The following is a 24,118-nucleotide window of genomic DNA, read 5'->3' as shown; positions in this document are numbered from 1 at the left end:
TTACACTACTCCGGGGTCCCCGCAACACCAGGCGCCATCCGCCCAGCGCGTCACCCAGCCTTAGCCCACAGAGGGGGCGGGGGGCCGGGTTTGAATGACAGGCCGTTTGGTGGGCGGGAAAAGATAACAGAACCAATAAGAACTCTGGATAGCATTAATAAGCAGGGCTTCCAGCCAACCGAGCTGGGCGGGCGGTCCCTGCCCCAAGGAGGTGGGCCGCTCTGTTGCTAGGGCCGCTCTGTTGCTAGGGCCGCGGCTGCCGCCACGGCTCTGCCGCGGCCTTCCCGGCCTGCCGCCGCCTTCCCGGGCTGCGGCGATGGTGAAGCTCGCTGCCATGTGCGTCCTGGCAGGTGAGTCCAGCCCGGCCGGTGCCATTCGCCCCACTGGCTGCCGGGGCCTGGAGCGGGGTCCGTAGAGTGGACCGAGGTGACGGAGCGGGGTGGCGCTGGGATGTCCGGGCCCCCTCTACGAGGGAGGATCCCCCGGCGGGTAATGGTCTGGCTGCCCTCGGCTCCTTGTGCCGGGGTCGCCCCGTCTGAGAAGAGGTGGGGACCTCACCTACCCCGTGTCCTCTGTCTTCTACGCCATGAAGGGAAGGGGAGAGGAAGGGAAGGGAAGGGGAGAGGAAGGGAAGGGAAGGGGAGAGGAAGGGAAGGGAAGGGAAGGAGAGAGGAAGGGAAGGAAAAGGATGAGAATGGGGAAAGTGTGAAAGAAGCAAGGTAGACAGCCGAGTCCTGCCTCATAGAGGAGGCTCCCCTTGTGCTGGAGGAAAAATTCATGTCAGAAATTGTGATGATTATGAGACTGGTATGGTATGGTTGAGCCTTCGCAAAAACCAGAAGGACAAAGCATGTGCACTTCAGAGGCATCTTTTTCTCCAAGCAAATTGGAAGTTAACCTAAAAAAAGTGAAGACACCAGTCTATTTAGTCAGGATGGATTATAGAGGTGCTAAAAGTAAGTACAGCTGACAGTGAACACTGCAGGAAGAAAACTTTTTTCCCATGCTGTACATTGAAGCTTTGTGCAGCCTCAGCCAGAAGCACATATCCATAAATCTTTCGTGTGCAGACAACACCCAGGTTTAACTTGTTGCTCCAAACTTATTTTCTTTCATCCGGAATAAAATATTTTCCTTTTTTAAAAAACCTCAGAAGCAGCTAACCATCAACTCACGCAAAGCCAGGTGTGATCTTTGGCAAATGCAAAAGAATTAATCTCCCTTGTGCCTCTGTTGAAAGTTACTGTGGACAGCGTAAGTATCTTGCCGGTTTTCTCAATTTGAAACTTGCACATCATTTCCAATTTGGAAGTTTTCAGGTCCCAGTATTTAGTCATTCAAGTTTTGTTGTTTAGTGTTACCAGAGGCCAATTCCATTAGCATTTTAAATTCATATAGTTTTTCTTTGGATGACCTAGTTATGTGCTTTAATCCTAATTGGGTCTGGAGCTGCCTTTTCAGTTCTGTTTGCAACACAAACAACAGGAAAGTCCTGTCCCATATATCATTCTTCCAAATAATACTACAATAATATCCATGTATTATGAAAAATAAAAAAAAATAATGAAGCAGACCAGGCAAAGTAACTTCTGTCTTGCAGAAGAGATCAATATAGTGAACGAGACATAAAAGATACCATAATAACCTAAAGGGAATGAGAAAATGCAGTTACATAGGTAGAAGCAAAACCAGAGATGGAACAAGGAACTCTTGTGTACCTAAGGAAATGGTTATGAAGCATAGAGTGGTTTACAGCATTGGGACCTGCACTAAGGTTAAAGAGAACAACAGGGGAAAAGGGCTCTTATTAGTGAAAGAGACACTATTAACTTGACAATAGAAAGCGATTCCTGTGTTATCTCAAGGGTAATTTACAGACATGCAGTAAAAGATATTGTTGTTTGAGCTTAGTATAGAGTTACTATGAAAAGGTTTCCATTGTCGAAAGACAGTTGGCAGTAGCAGACATTTTAGAGACACACTACTGATTCTGGCAGAATAACAGAAATACGGGTGGAATAAATACTGTGGGATGCAGTGCTGGCAGATGAGACCAAACTAAATGAAAAGGGCAAGAAAACGTATTTTGAGAAACTCTAGTGATGTAATGGTTTAAGAGGATGTCAAAGAACAACTGGGGCTGTCAAAGTGAAGAAAGGCAACACATTAGTTAAGAATTTGCACTGGATGATGCCTGCACAGTTGGAGCAATGTGTGCTTCTCTATCTCATTTTACAAAGGCAGATCTAATTGTCTATTGAAGTACAGAATAGCTTCCACTCAGAACAGAGTGTTGTCTTCAGCACAAGCTTGAACTGATCAGGGAACAAAATGCTGACTTACCAGATTTTCCTGTCTAAATATTATGAGCCCAACTCAGCTCAAAGTAAGCAAGCATGCTAAAAATGTTTTAACAAGAAATGCATTCAGTTAAAGTATCCAGGAGCAATTGTCACTATCCAAAACACCCTTCCTCTTCTATAATATTATGAGAGCAGATAGCTTTATCAATTTCCTCCAAACAACATCTAGGAAGCTGTAATAATGTCAAAATATACACCTTTCTGGGTTTATTTCTTAACAACATAATGTAAAAGACTTTTATTCCAGTCTTGGTGGTCCTGAGTGTTCCTTTAAGGTTAAAGCTGGAACCACTGAGGTATTTCTTTCCTGATTCCTGTCCTTTGAACTATCCAGGCTAGTGAGACAGTATGTGAAGAGAGGATAAGCCCTTCAGGAACATTAAGTCTTTCTTTTTCAAGGATTATGATAATATTAATGAAGTTTTATGGGCATATGTGAATTCTGCTGTTCTCTGCCATTGCTTTGGATCTTACAGAGTTCTGTAACAGCAGGCCATAACAGACAGCTGCCAGGTTTGCCCAAAGTTGTGCAAGCCATACAAGAAAGCCTTGGCTCTAGAAGAGCAAAAGATAAAACCTCTTGGTTTTCCTTCTGTATAGGGATGAATCAGCAAGCTCTTTCTCTCCAGCCAAGTGACATTTGCTTGTTATGCACAGGATGCAACTAATGAGCCACCAGCAGCACTGAGTCAGCAAGAGTTGCTCTCTTAGCAGGGTCAGCAAGAAGAGTTCATCGAGGAATGTTACTGGCTTAAGCAGCTTTGTAGTATATAAAGGACCTGTCTCTTTCCTAAACTCAGTATATAACAAGGATTTGAATCTGGGGAAGTGGGTAATCTGAGGAGAGGAAAGAGCCCTCCTGTGCAGCCCAGGCTCCCTTATCACACTATGTTTTTCTCTACATGATAACATATCTGGGCAATTTTAGTTCTTAGGTAAGGGCTATAGGATAGACATGAATTTTAGAACAAACAGCAGTTTCACCCTGATCCATGGGGCCTTTACTAAAGCAGAAATCTGATGTCAGCACCAGTATGCATAATGGCAATATTCATTTCCTCATGTGGATATTACCTTTTAGATTGTTTTGTGATCCTTGGGACAGTTATCTTGTCTGTATTCCAAGTTACACCATCCAAGCTCTTATGGCACAGGATAATAACAGAAATGAAGGAAAATAGGAATCTCTAAGATGAAACAAAAATCTTTTATGTTTTTGCTTTTTCAGGAGATCCAACTGTGGGGAAGAGTGCTTTAGCCCAGATGTTCCGCAATGATGGGGCTCATTTTCAGAAGAACTACACACTGGTAAGCATACAACAAGCTCAAACTGCTATCCAACATTTTGATAAGTTGCAAGAGAAAACTAAGAAAATCTAGAACAAAATAAACAAGGTGATTTTAAGTTGAGGCATTCAAGGTGGGGTCTCATTGGGTTTTCTTTCTCTTACACCCTAGATTCTGAAGACAATCCGTTTTATGCTCTGTAAGTCTTTACATTATGTGGGTGCTGGTTTTGAAACATTGCAGAGTAATTTCATTCATTTTGTAATTTTCCTGCTGAACCAGTGTTTTCACAAGCTTTTGCGGTGTTAGGGAGCTTCCCCCTTTAGGGAGTGCTCTATGAAAAGGCATTGCTAAAGGAGAAAGCTTTTAATTCCAACTATTAAATGTGCATGTGGACAGTGTGCTTATCACTATGCAAACGTGAAGATGTGTTGCGTAGCCCCAAGATAATTATAATCTACAGAAACTGTTCCCAGATGAAGAGGATACAGTTTGCAGCCTTTCAGTGTGAGAATCAATGGTGATGACTAATCAGAAGCAGGATAAAAATAAAAGTAAATATAAGTAAAGTAAAAAAAGGAAAATATGAGTGTGGAGGAAAAAACCCTAAAATATGTTTGTTCATTGAAATAAAGATGGAAACCAGAAGTTAAGGATAGAAATAGAACAAACAAGCTATGAAGCAGAATGAGATAAAAGGTGGAAGAGGCAAAATAACCTCAGTTCCATATGTTAGCTGATCACATGGTTGGTGCAAAACGTTTTAAGGTGTGCTTTAGGGCAGCAGTGTGATAGTGAAGGTAGCCCTGCAGTTCAGCTAATCTTTTCGCTGGATATAAGCAGATCTCTGGACATTGGTTCTTCTCTGTCTTTTTCCCCCATCAGAGCAAATGTACTTGGCATTGACATGTATGTTACGAGAGCTAAGAGGAGTTCCCAGTAATCTACATTTGATGGGATTGTAATGATTCACAAGAATTGCCTTGATCCAATGTATGGTTGGTATGCAGTCAGATAGGCTCTTAAAAACACTTCTGATCCTTGTTTTTCTGATTTTTCTTGACAGACAACGGGCATAGAACTGTTGGTGAAGGCTGTATCAGTTCCAGAGACAAGTGATACTGTGGTGAGTTTTTCTGTGACATAAATTGGGTCAGAGAGAGGCATCCAGAGCTCAAACCTCACTTCAGTGTCATTCTGGTGGAAGATCACATGTTCATAAGGCCATTAAGTTGCATTAAGAAAATGAGGCTGATCGTGTACAATTGCTGATACTCCAGGGTTAGTTTAATCTTAAAAATATAAGTTCTGCATACTTGTATCCAACATGACATCTTAAACCAAAGCTGTTGCCAGCTTTGTTAGGATTCTCTTCAGTCCTTTAGGGCACTCAGGTTTGGTTCATGTTTCTTAAAACTACAGAAGCTGGAACTTGCCTGTTATTTTTCCTTAATGCCCTATACTCCCAGGAGTGGAATGTGGACCGCATGTATAATTTTGTTTAAATAGTGCGGGTTACTGTCCCTCTCCACATACTCTGTTTCCAATAGGGATGGAAAACAGACTTGGGGCCTTGGAAGTAATCCTTTTGTTGGTTATACATGAAAAATAGCTATTTCTTTTCTCATACTATCTGAACTAGAGTATTCTCAGTGGGGGAACTTGTTCCTCAGGGACATGACACTGCCATACTGAACAAAATACATGAGTTACAAGTTCCAGTATTTACTTTAAAAACCTTTCCCTACACTGCATTTTTCCTGGCAAGAGCCTTCTTTCTGCTTCCATTTTCAGGAATTCTTCATTTTTGACTCTGCAGGAAAAGATCTATTTTCTGAAATGCTGGAGAAACTGGTAAGTCTTATGTAACAGTCCTCTTCTTCCAAAGAAGTGCTTTTGCTTTGAAGATCTGAACTTCCCAGTCTGGCAGATGCAGCAAACTTTGTCTTTAGTGTAAATGGGAGCAATTGCCTTAGTTGCCAATGCATCCTGTTCTACCTCTCTAAAACTTGTAAAAGTGTTAGAAGAAATACTTTCCAGAGGAAGTAATGCAGGTAGTCATTCAGTTTTCTTAGAAAACAAAGGGATGTTTAACTGAGAATTGCTGTGTGCTGTTGGTTAAAGTTATTTTTATTTCTTAAAAAAACATCTATTTTGCTGCTACTCCAGTAATGGGGATTTTTTGTGTTATAGCGATGTGTTTGATCAAACAGGACTCATTCTTGTCCTTGAGCATAATATTGCCCTTGATTCTTTTTCCTTCACACATTTGTTATCTCAAATTGTTATCTCATTTTGAGATGTAGGATAAGTTAATTGATGTCAGGTTTCGTAAGATGGCTAAGTAAACTTAAGTTCATTGCTTTACAAGAGGCAATTCCACTTTTGCCCTTGCACTAGGTCTGGTTTGCAAGGGACTCCTCTAGAAGCTGGCTCAGCTTCTCAAACTGGAAGAAAACCTTTCTACTTTTTTCTCTAGGATTAATTTTGTGTTGATTCAGCATGAAGAATCAGCTTCCCCAGGGATCAGATGAGTGCCAGAGCCAATACAAGTGAAGGAGCAGGACTGTGCAGCAGGAATAGGGAAAGAGAGCAAGACCACCTCTCCCAGTGCCAGCTATCCATTTAGTCAGCTCAGCTGAAATGTGAAACCTCAGCCAGGGCATAGGATTCCTGTATGTTAGGCTTTTTATTTTTGTCTTAGCATCTGTGTTTGCCATGTGTACAGACTGGCTGTTTACCACATCAGTTTCATTAGAGCTGACAATGTTCCTTTCTTGCTGTGCAGTGGGAACAACCCAATGTCCTGTGCCTTGTGTATGATGTCACTAATGAGCAATCTTTCAACAACTGTGACAAGTGGTTGGAGAAGCTGAGGGCTCAAGCAGCTGGAGTGCACATCCCGGGTAAGAAATGGAGATTCTTGTTATCTGCTCCCCTCTTGTATGACAGCAGTTGTTCCTGTTGAGATGTGGCATAGAGCATTTCTTTTAAACCAGAGGCAGGCATGGCTTCCTCCAACTCATTTGCTCTTATCACAAAGCAGATAAAGCATCAGTATGTTTCCTTTGTGGAGCCTTTTCTAGGTAGTTGGAGACTGTTCTCCACACCTCCAACTTTTTCAGCTACAAATGTTATATCATTTATTGCTAACAAGTCAACATTTCTGGTTTGTTGGTTTTCCTTTGTTTCATGTTTTTTTCTGTAGGTGTCTTAGTGGGGAATAAAACAGACCTGATTGGTCGTCGAGTTGTGGAGCAGAAACAAGCACAGGAGTGGGCTGAGAAACATGGCCTGGAGTACTGTGAGATGTCAGTGGTGAGTATCTCCTCCTTTTACCATCTGTGGATGTTTGTAAACTTATCTTCCCTTTCACGTCAAGACAGATAATTGGAGGTTCTATTTTCCGTTTGTTTGTCATCTAACTCACCCTCAGTTTTAATGTCTTTTGTGAAGTAGGGCAGAATTAGTCAAATGCTTATTCCATCTCATTCACAACTTTCTTATTTTTTTTACAGAAGGAGATGAAAAATTTTGAGGCCCCTTTCCACATCCTGGCAAAGTCATTTCACCAACTGTACAAAGAAAAAGTGGAAACTTTTCACTCACTAGCTTGAGGGCCATTGACTGCCATGACTTATTTCTCCTCTAAGCTACTTCTAGTGCCCAGAATCCTGCAGGATGGAATACAAGAGAAGAAAAAAGATGAGCTATTTGCTTCTTCATGGTCATCTTCTGGTAATTCAAAATAAACTAGAAATAAGCAAGTGGAAAGACACTTTTCCAAAGTTGCTGCCTCAGCATTCATTTCATGTCCTCTAGCTTGGTTCTCTGCTCACTGCAAGTCTGCTAGGTTTGAGGAGGCGGGAACTAAAAGGGGAGGGCAGAATGGAAATTGCCAGCTCTGCTTGATACTGTCTTGTCTCTTTGTCTGAACAGACTTCCTGCTGCTACAAGCAAGGAGATAGAGGTTTAGAGAATTCGAAAGGAAACTGACAGGATGTTGTTCAACATATGCAACCCAACCTTGATACATATGTTGCAGGGCAGGACTGATTTGGCCCGGCAGCTTGAAAAGCATTTTCAGGAGGAGGCCTGTGCCCTAAAATCAACCCATGGAGACTGAGATGTGTGGGGACCAAGCTAGATTTGTTTCCAGGAGTGCCCAGAGTTTGAGGCCTGTTTTAACAGTGTTACCCTTATCAGTTGTAGGACTGATATGCTGATGACTGATTTGTGGTTTTGACTTCTAGAATCTGGTTCTTTTCTTCAGCGTGGCTCGCTTTCACTGCCTGATAGGAAGAGTGTTGTGTCTGTACCGCTGTCATTGGTAACGCAGTGCCCTCTGCTGGTTGCAGGTCACAAGATTTCTCAAGAAGCCACCTCTCGAAGCGAGCAGGACTTCCTGCAGGAACATCCAAACTGGCTTATCTGCAAAATGGGGTCAGATAGCAGGAATACCTCTTTTATTCTAAAGACGAGTCCAGAATTTAAAACAAATCATCTTTTCTTCTTCATGTCTTTGTCATTTTATGTGGGTTTGTGTCATTTTTCTTTTTGTCAGCTGAACTTGGCAATACCATGTTCTTATTAGGTTCAGTTCTCAATCCCTTACTAGAAGAAGAGTCCTCTTTGTTGTTAAACCTTCCTTGCTTATCCTTGAATTTTGGACTAAAGACCCGGATTCTGATGTTGCCAGTGGAAACAGGACTAAGGAAATGAAAGACAGCCTGGCTAAGTTACTCTGACTCAGCCATGTCTGGCTAGAAGTTTTGTATCAGAAAGGTTAAAAGCCTAGAGAGAACTGCTCTTTTGTGTGGGGTACTGATGTTGCATGTGTAAAAGTCTATTTGCTAACGCAGTAAATGCAAGTATCTGTGGTAAGGTACTGCCCTGTAACTGAGCCTAACACCGAGAAGTTCAAAAACTGTAACCTTTCACTTCTCCCAGATTACGTTAGCCTCCCTCTGGGCAAGGGAAGCTGAAATTTGTGGAGAGTAAGCACTGAGTGATTTTTTTCAGGTAGGCTTTTCAGGAATCTGTGTTTCAAGACTTCTGTAGGTGCATTTTATAACCATTTTTATGCCCAGTGCTGGGAAAAGTACATTGGATTGAACATAAGAAATATGGCTGCAGATCTTGTAGCAGAGTTTATGAAGCACTTCAAGAATCTGGAGAAGTAACCGGGCTCATTTCACTGGCGAATGTGTATTGATGCTAGGAATTAGCTAGGGATCATGAATACCAGCTAAAGAGGTTAAGTAGGAGCTCAGCCCACAAGAAAAGAAAATGAATAGGTTCTTTTGCTGGAAGCCACCTCAAAAAGCAACAGAGCCAGCTGAAAAAGCTCTTGCTTCCTCCAAAGAAAGGACTCATCCTCCATGGGTTTAGAGTAACTAGAAGGCTCACCCTTTTTTGAATTGAATTAGCATTACTGGCATTTGTATCTTACACGGGTTGTCTTGTTAATCCTGGAGAGTTTCTGTTGATTTACATCAGCTGAGTAGAGTCTTGCCTGCAGGTGCTCAGTACTTCTGACTATTATGAATAAAAGTTATTTTGGATGCTGTGCTGGTCTAGTTAAAGAACTAACGAAGGTTTGTTTTGATTTGGTAGCTCATTTCCCTTGGTTCTATTGATGATGTGATTACAACATAAGACAGATATTTTTTCATACTGAAAATAGCATGCCAGGTGTGTATGCCACCTGTGATGTGGTGTATAGGGGGGGATGAACACTTTGGGAATGGGTGATAAAATGAATCTTATGCAATCTTTAACCAGGGAGTTCAATCTCTCTGCACTAGAAGGACCTCCCATAACTTCAAATAGTCTAAATGCACCAGTAAGATGAAGATTGGTGAATGCTGTTTTATTAAATGAATGTAAAAGCTAGAGGATCTCATTAAAGGAATTCTTGCAGTGGTGACTTGTGATTTATAGGGAAGTTGCTTTTGAGAGGTTAGTGAAGAAAAATGCATCCCATGCAGGGAAAGATATATTGCCTGAGAGAGGAAATGTATGATCTAATTAGCTAGCAGTAGGAATTCACTCACTGCCCCTTTCCCTCTTTCCACAGGCCATGCCTAGAATTAGAAAAGAGATTGTGTCTAAAGCATGTTTCCCAACTTGTATTTTACAGGACTATTTCAAGCACTAATGTAGACACAATTTAATGTCCTTCAAAATGGTATGTTTGACAATAACAATCTCTGTCCTTTCAAGTGCATTTTAAAAGCATAATATATTGTCCTTCCTGGCTAATGTGCTATAATACCAGCATGAGGCAGGTGATGCTTGTTGCTATTTTCCTAGCTTATTTGTGACCTTGGCTGTAGAGGCTAGTAGTGAAGAGTGGGTAGAGAACATGGGAGCCAGATATGGGAAGGCTGTGAAAAATAGTTTTGTGTCTGTGTGAAGGAGTTTAGGGTAGTGAGTAGGTGAGCTGGACAAGCAGGATGAGTAAGAGTCTGAAGACATTATTTTCTCTTACTGTGTTCAGTAACTGTTGCAGTCACATGTGTAGGGTGAGGATGCATGTTTGCTGCTTATAGCCTTAGCATCATGCTGAATTACAAATGCTGTGGAAAACAATGGGAGGAAGGCAGAAAGCCTGTCTGCTGACCAGGAAGCTTGACTAGGAGCTTCTTACAGCTCCTATACTTTGTCCAGCTGTGCAGTGCTGCAGGTGCTCAGCATGGGTGTTTACAACCCAAAAGAGACCCAGCTCAACCAAAACTGAAATTTCAAAAGAAGGGGAAAGAAACAAACAGGCTTTTATCCATTTTTAGAGATTCATATTCCTTCTTTTTCCTGCTCACTTGTTTGATTAGAGAGATCCTTGGAGACCCTCCTTACCTTTCCTTTGGTCCTCATGGTTCTGCTGAACAGAATCCCTGTTATACTTGTGCCCTGCTTTACTTAGCTTGATACATCACCAACCGATTATTTTTTTTTTATCCTTCTAATTTCTGCATTATCTATTCCCAAGGCTGCAAGACATTTCTTCTTAGAGAGATTAATAGACAAAAGAAAACAAAAGTGGAATTTTTAGTCAAATTGTCTTGGAAAAAAGAACCCTAAGAAGTGACATTTCAAAATTTTACTGGAAATTCATTTGTGTAAAGTTGTCATATTAAAAGTGTTTTTATGGTTTGTTTTGTCTTGCAAGACATTCTACTGTGGAGTGAAATGCAGAAAGATCAGATTTTATTGTGAGAGTTAATAGGAGTTTCAAAGCTGATCATACTGTGATAAGATCTGTTCAATCTTAACACTGGAATGGTCACTGCTGTTAATAATAAAGCATTAAATGTACTGAAATGGTGCTGTCAGAACAGTTTCTTATAGAGATTTGTTCATTTTAGAGACATAAAACTTAAGAAAGGACATCTTTCAGAAAACTGATCTGATAAATGGCACCATTTGGACCAGGCTAGTTTCTGATATAACTTCAGTGACTTAAAGGGCTGGATTTAGTCTTTTATGCCAATTGACTCCCCTGGGTAAGCTTCATTTCTTTATGCACTATACATCTTGGACCAATCTGACCCGATAGCAAAAGACACATGATGTTGTTGAAAATGAAATACTGCCTTGGGGCAGAAGGATAAACTGTGTGGCCTCCTGAGGTCCTCCCGGCAATACTTTCTATAATTCTATTAGATTAAATGGGGAAAGAAGTAGCGTGGAAAGCACAAAACAGGCTAAGTCATAAACTAGCAATTAAACTGGGAGCTGGGCTGGGCAACAGCAGAAAATGTACAATCTATCCCAATTAAGAGCTGTATCTCAAGAGAAACCAGGATCCTGACGCAGGTGCTGACAGCAGGAAAAACACTGCATTTCTGTTCTGTATGCAGCAACTGCTTTCTACTGGTGCTTACACAGATTCATGGGTGTCCATACCCTGCTCAAGACTGTGCTCTGCTTTTAATAATTACTGTATCTATGATGTTCAGGTGGCAACTGTTTGCAGTTGTTGTCTCATCTGCCTGTATAAAGCCAGCAGTATGATGGCAGGTTTTCTGCTAGTAGCAGGAAGACATTCCTGTTCTTGATGCCTGCATGATGGGACCCCTCTCTCCCCATGCGTTCTCAGTCCTTCTTTTCCTATCTCATATCCACTTCCTGATGGAGAATATCCACCTCTGCTTGTTCTTAGCAAGTAATTTTTCTGTCTTGCAGATGGTACTCTACAGAAGCTGGGGCTAAGGGACTTCTAGGACCTTTTGCAGCAGAGGTGGATTCTGAGCAGGAGCATATTGTCCCCTGCAACGTCTCTTCTTAGCCTAAGGGCACATCATCTCAGCTTCTTGCATCCTATTTCTTCCTCCTGCTGTCATCTTGCCTTGAGAACAATGTCTTCTTTGCCCTTGACTCTGTTGACCTGGAACAACAATGCTTGGCGAGGGAGAAAGAAAAGAGAAATATCAAGTCTTTTCAGGGCTCTCTAGTTTTTGTGATTCCCTGTTTAAGTCACCTGAGAGATGGGGATGTTGCTCAGTCTAGAGTGTAATTTCTTGGCAGGAGACCCCCAGCTGAGTCCTGGCAGCCTCATCTTGGCTCTTCAGAGCTTGCTGCAGTGTAACTTTCACAGACACTGGCTGTTCTCATTCTGACTTGGAGTTTTATTTGTTGGGGTTTTTTTCACTCCTTGGGGGTCTTCCTCTCTTTTGTCACAGCTTCACATATTTCCTCCCCTAGAGCTGTTTCTCAAGAGAAGCCTCGAATTGCTCTCTTTCCTGGTCTCTGAGATCAAATCCAAATCTGGCAATGTTTAAAAGGGAAATATGACAGACCCTACATGTCAAGCTGGGGTCAGGGATGGGGTCAGTTTGATGAGTTTCCCTCCAGCCAGATATGCATCAGTTGGAGAAATGTGGAGCCTGTAATCTTCTACTAATCAAGTACTGGAAAAATAAACCTTATGAGGACTTTGAGTTAAGCACTGTGAGCAGAATAGGTGTATAGGCAGAACTGATCAGCTGCTGTGCCCCAAACAGGGGAAATGCAGGAGCAGTAGGGGAATAGGAATATGTAGGAAAGAGTGGGGTTTACATTCCTTCTTGAAGAGCCCTAAGGATTTGCTGAGGCAGAATTGGAGGTGGGGAATTAGGGGTGGAAAGACGCAAGACTTTTCCTGGCTTGTAGAATGATGTATGGAAATAAAGTGGGAGGAAAAGTAATTTTTGCATGAGCCATTGAGGGAAAATGAGAATGCAGGATGGAGCTGGATGACACTGCAGGTGGGAGGGCAGGTAGTGAGAATAAATAACTGATCAGGGCAAAGAGTCTTGGGACCAAGGTCAGTTTGTGGAATTCAAAGCCATGATGAGTAAGGTCAGTGGTAGCCATCAGTTTAGGTTCAAGATGTAGGGCCTGCCTTAGAACAAGACAGGATGCATTAAGGCTTACATGACAAGGTTGACTGTGGGGTTTGATAAGACAATAGCGAGAATCCAGAATGATAAGCCTAGGAGTAGTGTGGGGAGATAAGAACAACAAGCTGTGATGCTGTAAGGATCAGTGGCTGGAGCCAGCATACCCAGGTGAGACCAGAAAAAAAAAGAATAGATAAGCTAAGGATGCTATCAGACTATCAGGGTGGAAGTGTATGAAGAGATGTTGGAAATTCAAATTGAGTACATTTCTTCTGAGGGGATTTCTGAGTGGAGGGAAATAGATGCCTACAATTGTTACCCACACATCTTTGTATCATTTAAAACACAAATTAGTTCCAACGCTACCTCTATTTTCTTTTGCCAGAAAGTGAGGTGATCTATTTGTTTAAACCCTTTTTTAAACACATAAACTTAGGCTTAATTGTGTTGCAGCATCCTGAATGCATTATGTTCATCTGCTCACCTGACCAGGCAGAAGTGTCCACTACAACTTGAGCACTGACATCTCACAACTGAAACTGTGATTGGTTCATATAGTGGAAGACCTCCCCAGACTATCAATATTTAACCTCAAAAAGTAGAAAAATGCAGTGTGTGTGATATCAATGTAAAGCAGATATAAATCACTCTGTTCATGAATAAAATTACCTACAATAAAAAACGCCTTCAGCTCTGCATGGGAGGAATCTCTTTTCTGTGTCGGTTTCTTTTCTGTGCTTTTGCTAATTTATTTTGATTCCTGTGAAGCATCACTTTCTCTTAGTCTAACAGTTGTGCATGGTACTGTGTGCTATTTCTAGGACTTTAGTTCTGTGATTTTGGGTGGCTTCAATTTGTGGACTGAAACTGGAAGTTTTGAAATTCAGGTTGCAGTTGAAGCATCAGGCATAAAATCAGCTTGTAAGGACAGCAGAACAAAGTATCTAGGAAAGATGTCTTACAGGGTTAAGAAAATGCTTTCCAGTGCTGATGTCATCAGGCTGCAATGAGTGAAAATGTTAGATAGGGAAGGAAAGTTGGTGGGTTTGGAAGTGGGTAAGAAGTGCAGGCTTCTTGTAACTGAGGTAAATGCAGAGGAAGGGATGCTGCAAGTCTCTGGTTGCAGATGTCTGGGGAGGTGGTGGAGGAGGTAAAGGAACATTTTTGGACAATGTCATGAAACTGGGTGAGAGCAGGAGGACAGTTCTGGTATGAGCAAAAGTAGAGTAATACAGAGTCTGTCATCTAGTATCTGTGCCTATTGAGGCCTGGAGATATTTACCTTAAGTGGACTAAGTCATTGCTCTTGATGGCCCTCCCAGCTAAGACTGCCAGTAGAGTGGCTTTCCCTCTTCACCAAGACAGAATTGATCACTGGATGCCGTCTCGATCCACAACTATTTTGATATCTGATTCCTCTACATTGTCTGTCCCTCTTGCCTTTTTCCTCCCATTTGTCTCTGTACATGGAGGTCTTGTAACTATATGTCCCCACAATTCTGCTACACCTCCCATGCTAACAGCCCTCCCCATTACCTTAAGACTGCTTAGATCCTCCCATGTACTTTTCTTTATGGATTATGAGCTGCTGTCAGAAAAAAACCACTAGTCTTTATATCCACTACCACCCTCTCCTATCCCTCTCCTCTCCATCTGGTATTAGGGTAGAGCGTGTGCCTTGTTCAGCTGGCTAGTTCTGGCATAAAACTGGACTGGTATAGGAGCGAGAGAGCTGTGCCCATGTTAGATGTGTGTATCTGTGCGGGTGAGGGGCATCTGAGGCAGGCACCCTTTCCTCCTTTTATCAGACTGCACTCATTTATTATACCATCTGTTTTCCCAGTGCCAGAGATGATGCTGGGGATATGTGACTTGGGCCACTCAGGCAGAAACTGGCCTGCACAAGGCCAGCCATGTGTTTGCCTCCTAGCAATGCAGCGGTCAGCAGCAAATTCTTTGCTGCCGCCTCCTCTCAGTATGGGAGAGAGCAAGCATGGGCCTGGGTGTGTAGGAGACACAAAGAGATGAACTGTGCGAAGGGGAGGGAAGAAGGGGAGAGAGATGGACTAGGGTATGTGTGTGTATCAGCTGGAGAGAACTGTGGGAAGGAGGGACAGACAGATACGGGCAGAGTGGGGGAGAAGGAAAGAGTAATAGAATGTAGAAAGGGACAGACAGAAGAACTTGGCAGAGGGAGACAAATAAATGGGCTGGCTGGGGCACAACAAGAAAAAGGCTGTAAAGGAAGGAAATACAGGCAGATTTGGCAGGTGTGTGGTGTGGAAATAGATGGATTGTCTGGGGGAGAGAGATGTGTGTCAGCTAAGTACTACAGTAATAGGTAAGTGGATAACTACAGAGACTGGGGGGGGTGGGTCTGTTTATATAGGCCTGTGTAGGGGGGAGCTGAATGAATGACAGTGAGGGAGAAGAGCCATAAGAAAGAGGAACAGAGATGAAGCAGCAGAACAAGAGTAAGGCTAGAGATGAACCATGGGGAGAAGAGGCATGAGAAGGCAAGGCAGTCCTCAGAGTGGAAACAAGAACTGGGATCAAGCAGAGGAGAGGAAGGGGGTTCATATGAGAAGAAGGGAGACTAACAGCACTCGTGTTTTGGGCTGAGGTTTTCTTACTGGAACCTGAGAGAGAATGCAGCACAGAGATGAGAGCACAATTCCCCAGTACTAAACAGAAGCATTTTTATGTATGCAGGGCTCACTGGCAGTGCCCAGAGAAAGCCGGTGGACTGGGGAGTGTAAATGCCACTGTGCTAGTGCAGACTGTTTCCTGTCTGAACTGCATGTGTACTTGAGCATTTACAACCTGTGGTCTGCCTATTTACAGTGTATCTGCTTGACTGCTAGGAGCTGTTTAAGATGTCAGCTTAGGCGTTTATTTATCCTTTCTTCCTCCTCCTCTTGCCCTTTTCCTCACAGTATACTCTCAATGGAAAAGGAGATGTGAAAAAGCAGTTCCTGTATTCGCAGGCACCTTCTTAATTCTTCCACCTCAGGCCACAGACACCACCTTGCTTTGCTGCCTGACTTGATGTCGCACCCCTCCCTTTGACCATTTTTTTTCCCTGTCCTTTCCTCTGTCCTTTTTTATCTCCTCCTTTATCTCTTCCTTCAACTTTCTACCATTTTAAATTTTTACCCTTTCCTGTAATGCCATCCCCCTTTCTCTGTTGTGTTCTAGACTCCTATTTTACATGCCTTCCCTTGTTGCAGCAGCTTATTCCTTCTGATTGCCCTGTTTCTTCTGCTCCTTTTTATCTCTCCCCAATTCCCCCATCTCCTTCTGACTGTGCCTGTCTGCCTGCTTTCTCACTCACTGTCTGTCTCTCTTGAACTGGGTTGTGAATTCTGTTTGCATCAGAGCGGGACAAACTGTAAAACTGAGGTTCCCGGAGGGCCAGGTTGTGATCATTTTATTTTTACAATGTCCTTGGATGTGTAAAGGTGTTTGTTTGAGGGGGAGGAGCAGTGCATGTGCTCCATGTGGGAGAAGAGAGAGGAGTGCAGGCCAGAACGAATGAAGCTTATAACTAATATAGGTCAGTTGCAGAGAAGAGTCTCAGTGGTCTGTAAAACAGAGAAGTGCTTTGTCGCTTCAGACTGGCTGCTGGAAAGATGGCAACTGAACAGTATTATCTAACAGACACAAGCAAACTGGAAAAGTGTCCTGTCAAAGAATGCAGTAGTGGTGAGCATGGGATGTCAATGTTTAAACATGGAGTTAGAAGCCTAAATAGATGTGGTTTGCTTTCTTTTTAAAATAGGCCTCTATTCCCAAGTCAGAGAATACCACCTCTCCACAATTTCTATCCATGGTGTACTCTTCTGTGCATCACCATAATGCTCCAGTCTAGCATCTGACTGGCTTAATCTGATGTGTTTAACCTACTTAAACTGGTGCAGGGTCTGGAGCACTGGTCGTACGAGGAGCCGCTGAGGGAACTGGGGGTGTTTAGTCTGGAGAAGAGGAGGCTGAGGGGAGACCTTATCGCCCTCTACAGCTACCTGAAAGGAGGTTGCAGAGAGCTGGGGATGAGTCTCTTTAACCAAGTAACAAGTGATAGAACAAGAGGGAATGGCCTCGAAGGTTTAGACTGGATATTAGGAAATATTTCTTTACAGAACGAGTTGTTAGGTGTTGGAATGGGCTGCCCAGGGTGGTGGTGGAGTCCCCATCCCCGGAGGTGTTTAAGAGTCGGGCTGACATAGCGCTGAGGGATCTGGTGTAGTTGGGAACTGTCAGTGTGAGGTAAATGATTGGACTAGACGATCTTCAAGGTCTTTTCCAAGTGAGATGATTCTGTGATTCTGTGATGCTTCCTCTATAGGAATTCACATTGTGGATCCTAAACCAATTGTAAAACTAAATCCTAGGAATTCATATATTAGCTCTGTGGCCACAATAGACAAGCTGGATTTCTCTGAAACAGTGTCTAAAGTACATGTAAATCTCATGGGATGCCTCTGTGACTATGCGGGACTGCAGAAAGAAACCCTTCTCACATTAAAATTGGTAGGCTGTTACTGACATCAGTGAGACCTGATGACTTTGAATTTTCTAAGATTGTCCACTCACTGAACTCCCGAATAGGTGTTGGAATACATGCTTCTCTTGATTTGTCCCTCTGAAAAGTCAGAGGGACTAAATAACCTATCCCAGAGACTAACCATTTCTCTTGTTTTTCTTGGGATGTTCCTTCAAGAGTCTCTTTTAATCCTGATTTATTGCTGAGCATCAGAGAAATTAGAAGTTCAATATTCCTCCCCTAATATTCTAAATTATCTGAATGAAGAAGAGCTAAGGATGTCCTAAAGAAGACAAAAGTATGTACAGCTGGCTTGCAGAAGGGTTACCCGTGTCAGTACCACCAGACCTAGGAGAGCAAGTCTGCCCCGTACAGGAAGCTCCAGTGAACCTCTGTGGCTGCTGAAGACCAGATGGCAAAAGCTCATGTTTGGGCTGGACTGTGGCTTTAAGTGAAGATACTGAATAGATAGGGCTGCACAGGATTCTATTCTCTGTCCCCATCAGTGCCCTTTACACTGGGAGAAAACTTGATATCACAGAATATCGATCAGTGTCAACATGAACCATCCTCACTGTAGGCCTCACCTTTCCCTCTGCATTTGCCATTGTGTTGATCTTCCAGGAAGATTCTGAAAACCTTAAGTTCAAAAAAAAAAAAAAAAAAAAAAGGCCTTTCTCTTTCTTGCAGTATTCTTTGCAGTTCTCTGTTTATTGGTGTATTCACAAGAAAATGGGCTTTTTTTCTTTAAGAACCAAACCACAGCCAATGCACATTTCCTCACAGGAGTTTCATAAACCTGTTTGTCAAGAGATAGTGACTTTTTTAACTCATGGGTTCTGAAGCTGTCCAGGAGAGACCATCCCTTCCATGAGAGGCAGTTCAGGCATGAGAGTCTATCCTTGTCACAGTCAGTGGATGGATGGACAAAGTCTTTATTGGGAGCAAGACAATTATTATGTGCCCATATTTCACACACAATGGGCAGTGAGACCCATTGCTTCTTTGATCCATTCTGAAGAACCTTTCCCCGTGCCTTGACCTTAGCACAGATTCTGATTACAAGACCCATGACATAACCTTTTCACCAACTTTTCCTTTCCTAGAATATGCTTCCAGGGTTAGATGTATGTGGATTTCAGTGGGAACTATCTGTGCCTGGCTTTGGATATGAATGGGAAGAAAAAAGAGGATTTCCATGAAGGATCTGGGGATACAGCAAAGGAGAAGGAATGGCTGTATGCTTGTGAATAAGTGGGTCTCAGATTGGATTTCTATGGGGTGTGGTTTATGGTGTGTAGAGGCATGTAGAGGCATGTATTTATTTATAATGTGATGGTCCAGCATGAAGGTAACCCTAGGATTAGAGATCAAGTGTAGAAAACTGTGTACTCTGGAGTGGAAAACTACGACGGACAGCATCTGAGTGGGGGGATAGTGTCTTTAGTTTAGTACAGTTATGCAAATACATGAGGATAGGCATGCTGGTGGGAGGGAGGGTGTTCTCACAACTTATTTTCTCTGCTAGTCTTATTCAGGAAGTTTGTATGTATATGTATGCATATATCATCACTGAGGATACTTTACCAAATACTGGAAATCCAGCTAGAGTGACTTGTTAGCAACCTGCCCTCTCTAGAGCTAATGGGTTGCTGGCATTGATTTTTTTTTTTTTTTTTTTTTTTTTCCTATTGATTAGGAGGCTGCTGTACATGCAAACCTCAGTGCAGCATGGAAAGAGAAAGGGAGGGAAAGCAGTTCACATCCCAGCAATTTATCATCGTGGAAAATTCATCCTGGGAATCCCAGTCTTGTCCCACTATCTCTTTCAAGTAAAGAAGAAAGCCTTCTCTTTCTGAAGAAATCAACCCACAGGGCTCATGAGATGACACTTTCTTTTTCCAACCATCTTCAAGTAGAAAAAATTTCAAAGAAGAAACATTTGCATGAGAAAAAGGAGTCTTACATGGAAAGCACAGTTCTAGCTTCAAGACTCAATCTGGAACAGGTTTCTTGGGTATCCATGGGTACCCAACTCATCTATAACAGCACCCAGATCCCACTAAAATAATGAAAATACTTTCACTTTGGTGGACTTTGCAGTTATGTTTTGAATTTTTCAGTGCCTCCACAAACTAATGAACATCTTATTTTGTAAGAGTGTTATGAGGCTAAATGAATTGTTTGCACAACATAGTGCTTGGAAGAGGATATAGGTCAGAAACTGAGGGAGTTACGTATTGCAGCTTTATAACCTCATACTTGATCCCCGCCAGAGTTCCACTCCTGTCTAACACAGGGGGGTTTTATGCACTTTCAGGGCAGAACCAACACCACTTTTACATGGAAACCTACTGGGTTTAATTGTTAGACCTCTGTGCCCTGTATCTCCCTCCTTCTTCCCTCCTTTCTGGTCACAGTGTCACACTGGAGATGACTCTCCTGTAGTATTTGAATATTTGATGTTTAAACCATCTTTTATGTTGATCCTCAAGTTATATGAATCTGAATATAAGAAGAGAGGGTTTTTCCATCTGTATTTATGTCCCTATCTCTATCTCATCTCCATCTCTATCATCTCCACTTGTGATTCTCAGGCAAAACCACAAATCTTCTTTCCTTAGCTTTCTAGTTCGTTAAATTGGTCTAAGAAAACCAACAGCATGCAGATATTATGTGAATAACGTTTCATAAGTGCTTTGGGACCCTCGGGTTTGGATGTCAGTGATAACTGCTCTGATCTCTTGCTCTGCTTGTCTAACCATAAAGATATGTGACTTCTATCAACTTTCTCCAGTGAAATATCTTAAATTTTAATCCTCTTTCTGCATATGTCACTTCTATCTTCTCTGCCCCATTGGCTCCCAGTTCTATAATCATCACTGTAACCTCAATTTATTTTTCTTAACATCTCCTCTACTGATGCATCTGTCTATTAACACCTCTGCTCTGCCTGCAAATACAGCTGCATCAACTCCTTCTCTTTTACATCTCATTGCAGGAACTCCTTATGAGCTGGCCTCCCAGGATGAAGATTCCTAGATACCAGTTTTCATATACTATCACTGTCTGATTTTCTCCTATGCGCTGAAAAGCTCCACTGCAGCACTCAAGCCACAAACACTCTGTTCAGTTCCATTACCATCCCATGGAGTTGATTCTGACTTTGTGCCCTTCATCTCCCTTCCCGCATCTTTCTTGTGCCCCTTTTTTCCTACAGCGCTGCCCCTTCTCTCCACAAATAGCAGCACTTTTGGTTTGCCATTGGAAGCAGACTTCCTGCAGCTCCCTGTCTCATCAGCTTCTCATTTCAAGTAATTTAAAATGTAATTTAAAATATCTCTATTTCCTCCAGACTATTAATTTCTCTCTCCTTACTCTTCTATAGATGTCATTCTGTGTTGCACTATTCAGTAAGATGTGACTTGTAAAAATCTGCCACAGTGTTTTTATTCTGTACTCTTGTTTTGTATTATCATTTTTAATGATTCTTTGTAGGAAAGATGAAATCTCAGCACAGCATCTAGCCACAGCACAAGCAGTCACACAGGACATTCTGGCATTTGCATTGCCTTTGTTCCATTCTTCTCCTGTGGCGTTTAGAACTGTAGAGGGATTATTGCAAATGGTCTAAGAGTATATAAGTAGGGTAGCAGGAAGAGAATTATTTCTGGAAATTGGGAAGTGTGAGGCAGGAAGCCGTGTTTAGTCCTGATCCTGAGATGTGCTGAGCCCTCCTAGGTCTTACTCCTCTTAGCCAGAGATTAAAGAACTCACCACCCTGCAAACCTGTCCTTCTTACACTGACAGTTTCTTTGGGGAGAACATGCTCCTCTCCTGTTTCTGTAGTCACTTGAAACCAAACTGACCAAAGCTGTAGAAAAATGTAATGAAGGCAACAGTTCTGGATTGGTTTAGGGGTCTCTGTTTTGGCCCAGCTGCTGCGTCACCATCTGCATGTGACTGGATTCATTAAATGTAAAGATACGTAATCCTGACATTTCCACAAGATTTTTCTTGTTATAGATGAAATCTGTAATTTCTCAGAGTGTGGGGTTCCCCTGAAAGCCCAAATCCACAGCCTCTGCAGTGACTGCTTGCTCACCCTACTAGTCTCACCAGGCTCAGATACCAACAAAAGCAAGCTCCTCAGCCCAGAGGCAACCCCTGTCTGTGCAGCTCAGCATACGCTGACCCAAAGTAACACTACCATTTGTAACAGTAAAATAAACACTTAACCACATGGGCTACACAGGTGAGCCCTGAAGACACATAGCATCACCCCTTCTTTCCCTCTCCTCTTTGAATCACCCTGGTATGTAAGGAGGGGTGAGTTTCAGAGGGCCTAAACCCTTTTTGCTTTCACTCCCTCCAGCCAGGTTGCTTGTGTGGCATTACTGGAAGAGCTGTGCTACACTTTTTTGTAGTACAGAGTAATTGAGGACCACACCTTCCTCGGAGCTATGAGCTCCACAGATTTCCAGGGTGCCTTTCCCATCCACACATGTGATGTTGGTGCCTGGTGGGTTTGAGTGCCAGAATAGCCAGCTGAAGTTTTTTTCCTCTTCAACAGTCTTTCAGGCTCCTGGTCCAGCTTTTCTACCTTCCTTTGAAGAATGAGAAGACTTGAATACTGGGGTAGGGTTGGAGAGGAACAACCACCAGCACAAAAAGAAAATGGCTCAGAGTTCCAAGAATTACTTATTCCTCCCTTATGCCTTTCCTCTTCAAGGCTCCTTCCTTCTTTCAGTCGAAATGTCTCAGAAGGTGGAGGAGACATCCTAGGGTGATCTTCTCTAGCTTTCTCAGCTAAGAGCCTCACAGAGCCTCCTCCTCACCACAGGCCATCCCTGTGGGTCATAATCTCCTATCAGCTTAGGGGTGTTCTCTACATTTTGCTGCCTCTCCAATTCACTTGAACCATGAACAACAGTTTAGAGAGTCTGTTCACAGCTACCATCCTCCTCGCTCTTGCAGCAGGCTATACTTAGCGTGATAAAGGTGCATTGGTGCCACCTGCCCCCTTGCCCATCTGTAGCTGTTTGGCAGCTCCATAAGTGCAGAAATAGATGCCCAGCTCCTATGGCAGAGGCCAAGACCAGGATTCCCCCAGGTGAGGCTGGGGACAGTTTGTCCCCCCAGAATCTGTCAGTTTTCTCAACCTGCACTGTCTCCTGCCACCTCTCACTCCATCCCTTCTCCTAGCTTCCCCAGGGCCTATCCTGCCTGCTGGTGGTGGTCTGCATATGGCTGATGCCAGACACCATGAGTGCTTGCTGGTAAACACCTTTACCTTGGTCTCGGCTGTGAGGACAGCCTGGTCTGTGACCTCTAAATGGGGGAAATGATCAGTGGTCTGTAGGGCAGGCAGTGGCCCCCCTGCTGCTTGCTACAGAGCCCTTCATGTCCAACAGTCCTGGAGCAGATTGTCCTGAAAGGGCAACCCCAGTCTGTGCCCAGAGAGGGAGAAGGGAGGGGAGATAAACGGAGTTAGGAAATTACAACGTGGCTGAAGCCCGCCAACTGGTTCAACTTCCCAGCACCTCCTTTGCTCATCCCTGCTCCCCCACACAGAACATCAATGAACCTAAAGCAGCTCTTCTGGTCTCTTTTTCACTGAACAGATCTGATCAGAGAGAAACAAAATCAGTAGCATCAAGCATTAGATTATTTCTTTTCTTTATGATTGTTGCATTAATGAGCAGCTGCATGTATAGAACCAGGAGGTGACTAATGTAATTATAACCTGGTGTAATGATACTGCCGAGGAAGAGAGAGAGGATTATGACATACTTAGATGTCAGTATTGCACTGTTTTGTACATGTTCCCCGTACTATCCGGTTGTGTCTGACACGGGAAACTTAAGCACTGGTAGATTTCAGTCTGCAGCCATTCAGCTGGTGCATCTTTCTGTGTAAACAAGAATGTGAAAGGTGGATGCTTTTGGGGGGCTGGAGGTGGGGAAGGGTCCATGTTTGGTGGTTCCTTTCCTTAACAAAATAATAGTGTAATAATAATAAATCGCCTTTACTTGTGAAGAATCTTCCCAAAATGTCTGCTTCTTGGAGCAGGCTTTGGGATTTCACAGAAAGCTCTAAGAACAAAGTCAGAAAGCAGAGATTCACACAACACTGCTCGGGGGGAGACAGGGGGACGGGAAACGAGCAGCACCGAAACATGGGCAACTTGCAGCGAACCCGAGAACAGTGAGGAGCAAGCACTTAAAAATCATAACAACGGCGATAATTGCAGACACAAATGCTTGTTTCTAAATTACCCTTCCACGTTACATTTCACCCGTCTCCTGGGAGAGAAAGGGCTGGCTGGAGTTGCGTGCGGGTCTCACCGCGGTGTGCGGGCTGCACTGGCGGCTCCGGTCACGTACGGCGGGGACGCGCGGGAGGCCGCGATGGCGGGGCGGGGGGAGAAGGGCAGAAAGCGAGAGAGAAGGGAGAGCCCCCGCTACGCCCGCGGGGAACAACCCTTGCCGGGGCTCGCAGCGGCGGGCCGGGAGCAGGGCGGGGGGGAGGCTGCCCCCGCC

The 24,118-nt window shown here is 43.3% G+C and overlaps 2 protein-coding genes across 3 annotated transcripts in view; both read left to right on the top strand.

Annotated features, from left to right (window-relative positions):
• The first annotated feature begins 215 nt into the window (after window positions 1-215).
• On the top strand, window positions 216-9,214 carry IFT27 (intraflagellar transport 27). The gene is made up of 7 exons (XM_026862550.1): window positions 216-350; window positions 3,592-3,671; window positions 4,717-4,776; window positions 5,445-5,504; window positions 6,439-6,556; window positions 6,859-6,968; window positions 7,169-9,214. The coding sequence occupies exons 1-7, from the start codon at window positions 317-319 to the stop codon at window positions 7,265-7,267; spliced, it is 561 nt and encodes a 186-aa protein (XP_026718351.1). The 5' UTR covers window positions 216-316; the 3' UTR covers window positions 7,268-9,214.
• A 117-nt stretch (window positions 9,215-9,331) lies between these two features.
• Window positions 9,332-24,118, top strand: part of CACNG2 (calcium voltage-gated channel auxiliary subunit gamma 2) — a 67,151-nt gene continuing 52,364 nt past the window's right edge. The window contains exon 1 of one of the 2 annotated variants that reach the window (XM_026862517.1): window positions 9,332-15,374. In XM_026862517.1, coding sequence (XP_026718318.1) covers window positions 14,947-15,374 — 428 coding nt within the window. In that variant the 5' untranslated portion in view covers window positions 9,332-14,946. The remainder of the gene's footprint in view (window positions 15,375-24,118) is intronic. The other variant, XM_026862512.1, reaches the window with a different exon arrangement.

Source organism: Athene cunicularia (genome assembly GCF_003259725.1).
Source record: "Athene cunicularia isolate RWA chromosome 1 unlocalized genomic scaffold, athCun1 chr1_part2, whole genome shotgun sequence".
Classification (NCBI taxonomy): domain Eukaryota; kingdom Metazoa; phylum Chordata; class Aves; order Strigiformes; family Strigidae; genus Athene; species Athene cunicularia.
Note: the sequence above shows the minus strand (reverse complement) of the source record. Positions and strands in the feature narration are given on the sequence as shown.

Coding starts and splice junctions, on each gene's coding strand:
- IFT27 (XM_026862550.1), top strand. CDS start 317: ATGGTGAAGCTCGCTGCCATGTGCGTCCTGGCAG. Junction 351..3,591: donor TGCCATGTGCGTCCTGGCAG/GTGAGTCCAGCC, acceptor TTGCTTTTTCAG/GAGATCCAACTGTGGGGAAG. Junction 6,969..7,168: donor AGTACTGTGAGATGTCAGTG/GTGAGTATCTCC, acceptor TTTTTTTTACAG/AAGGAGATGAAAAATTTTGA.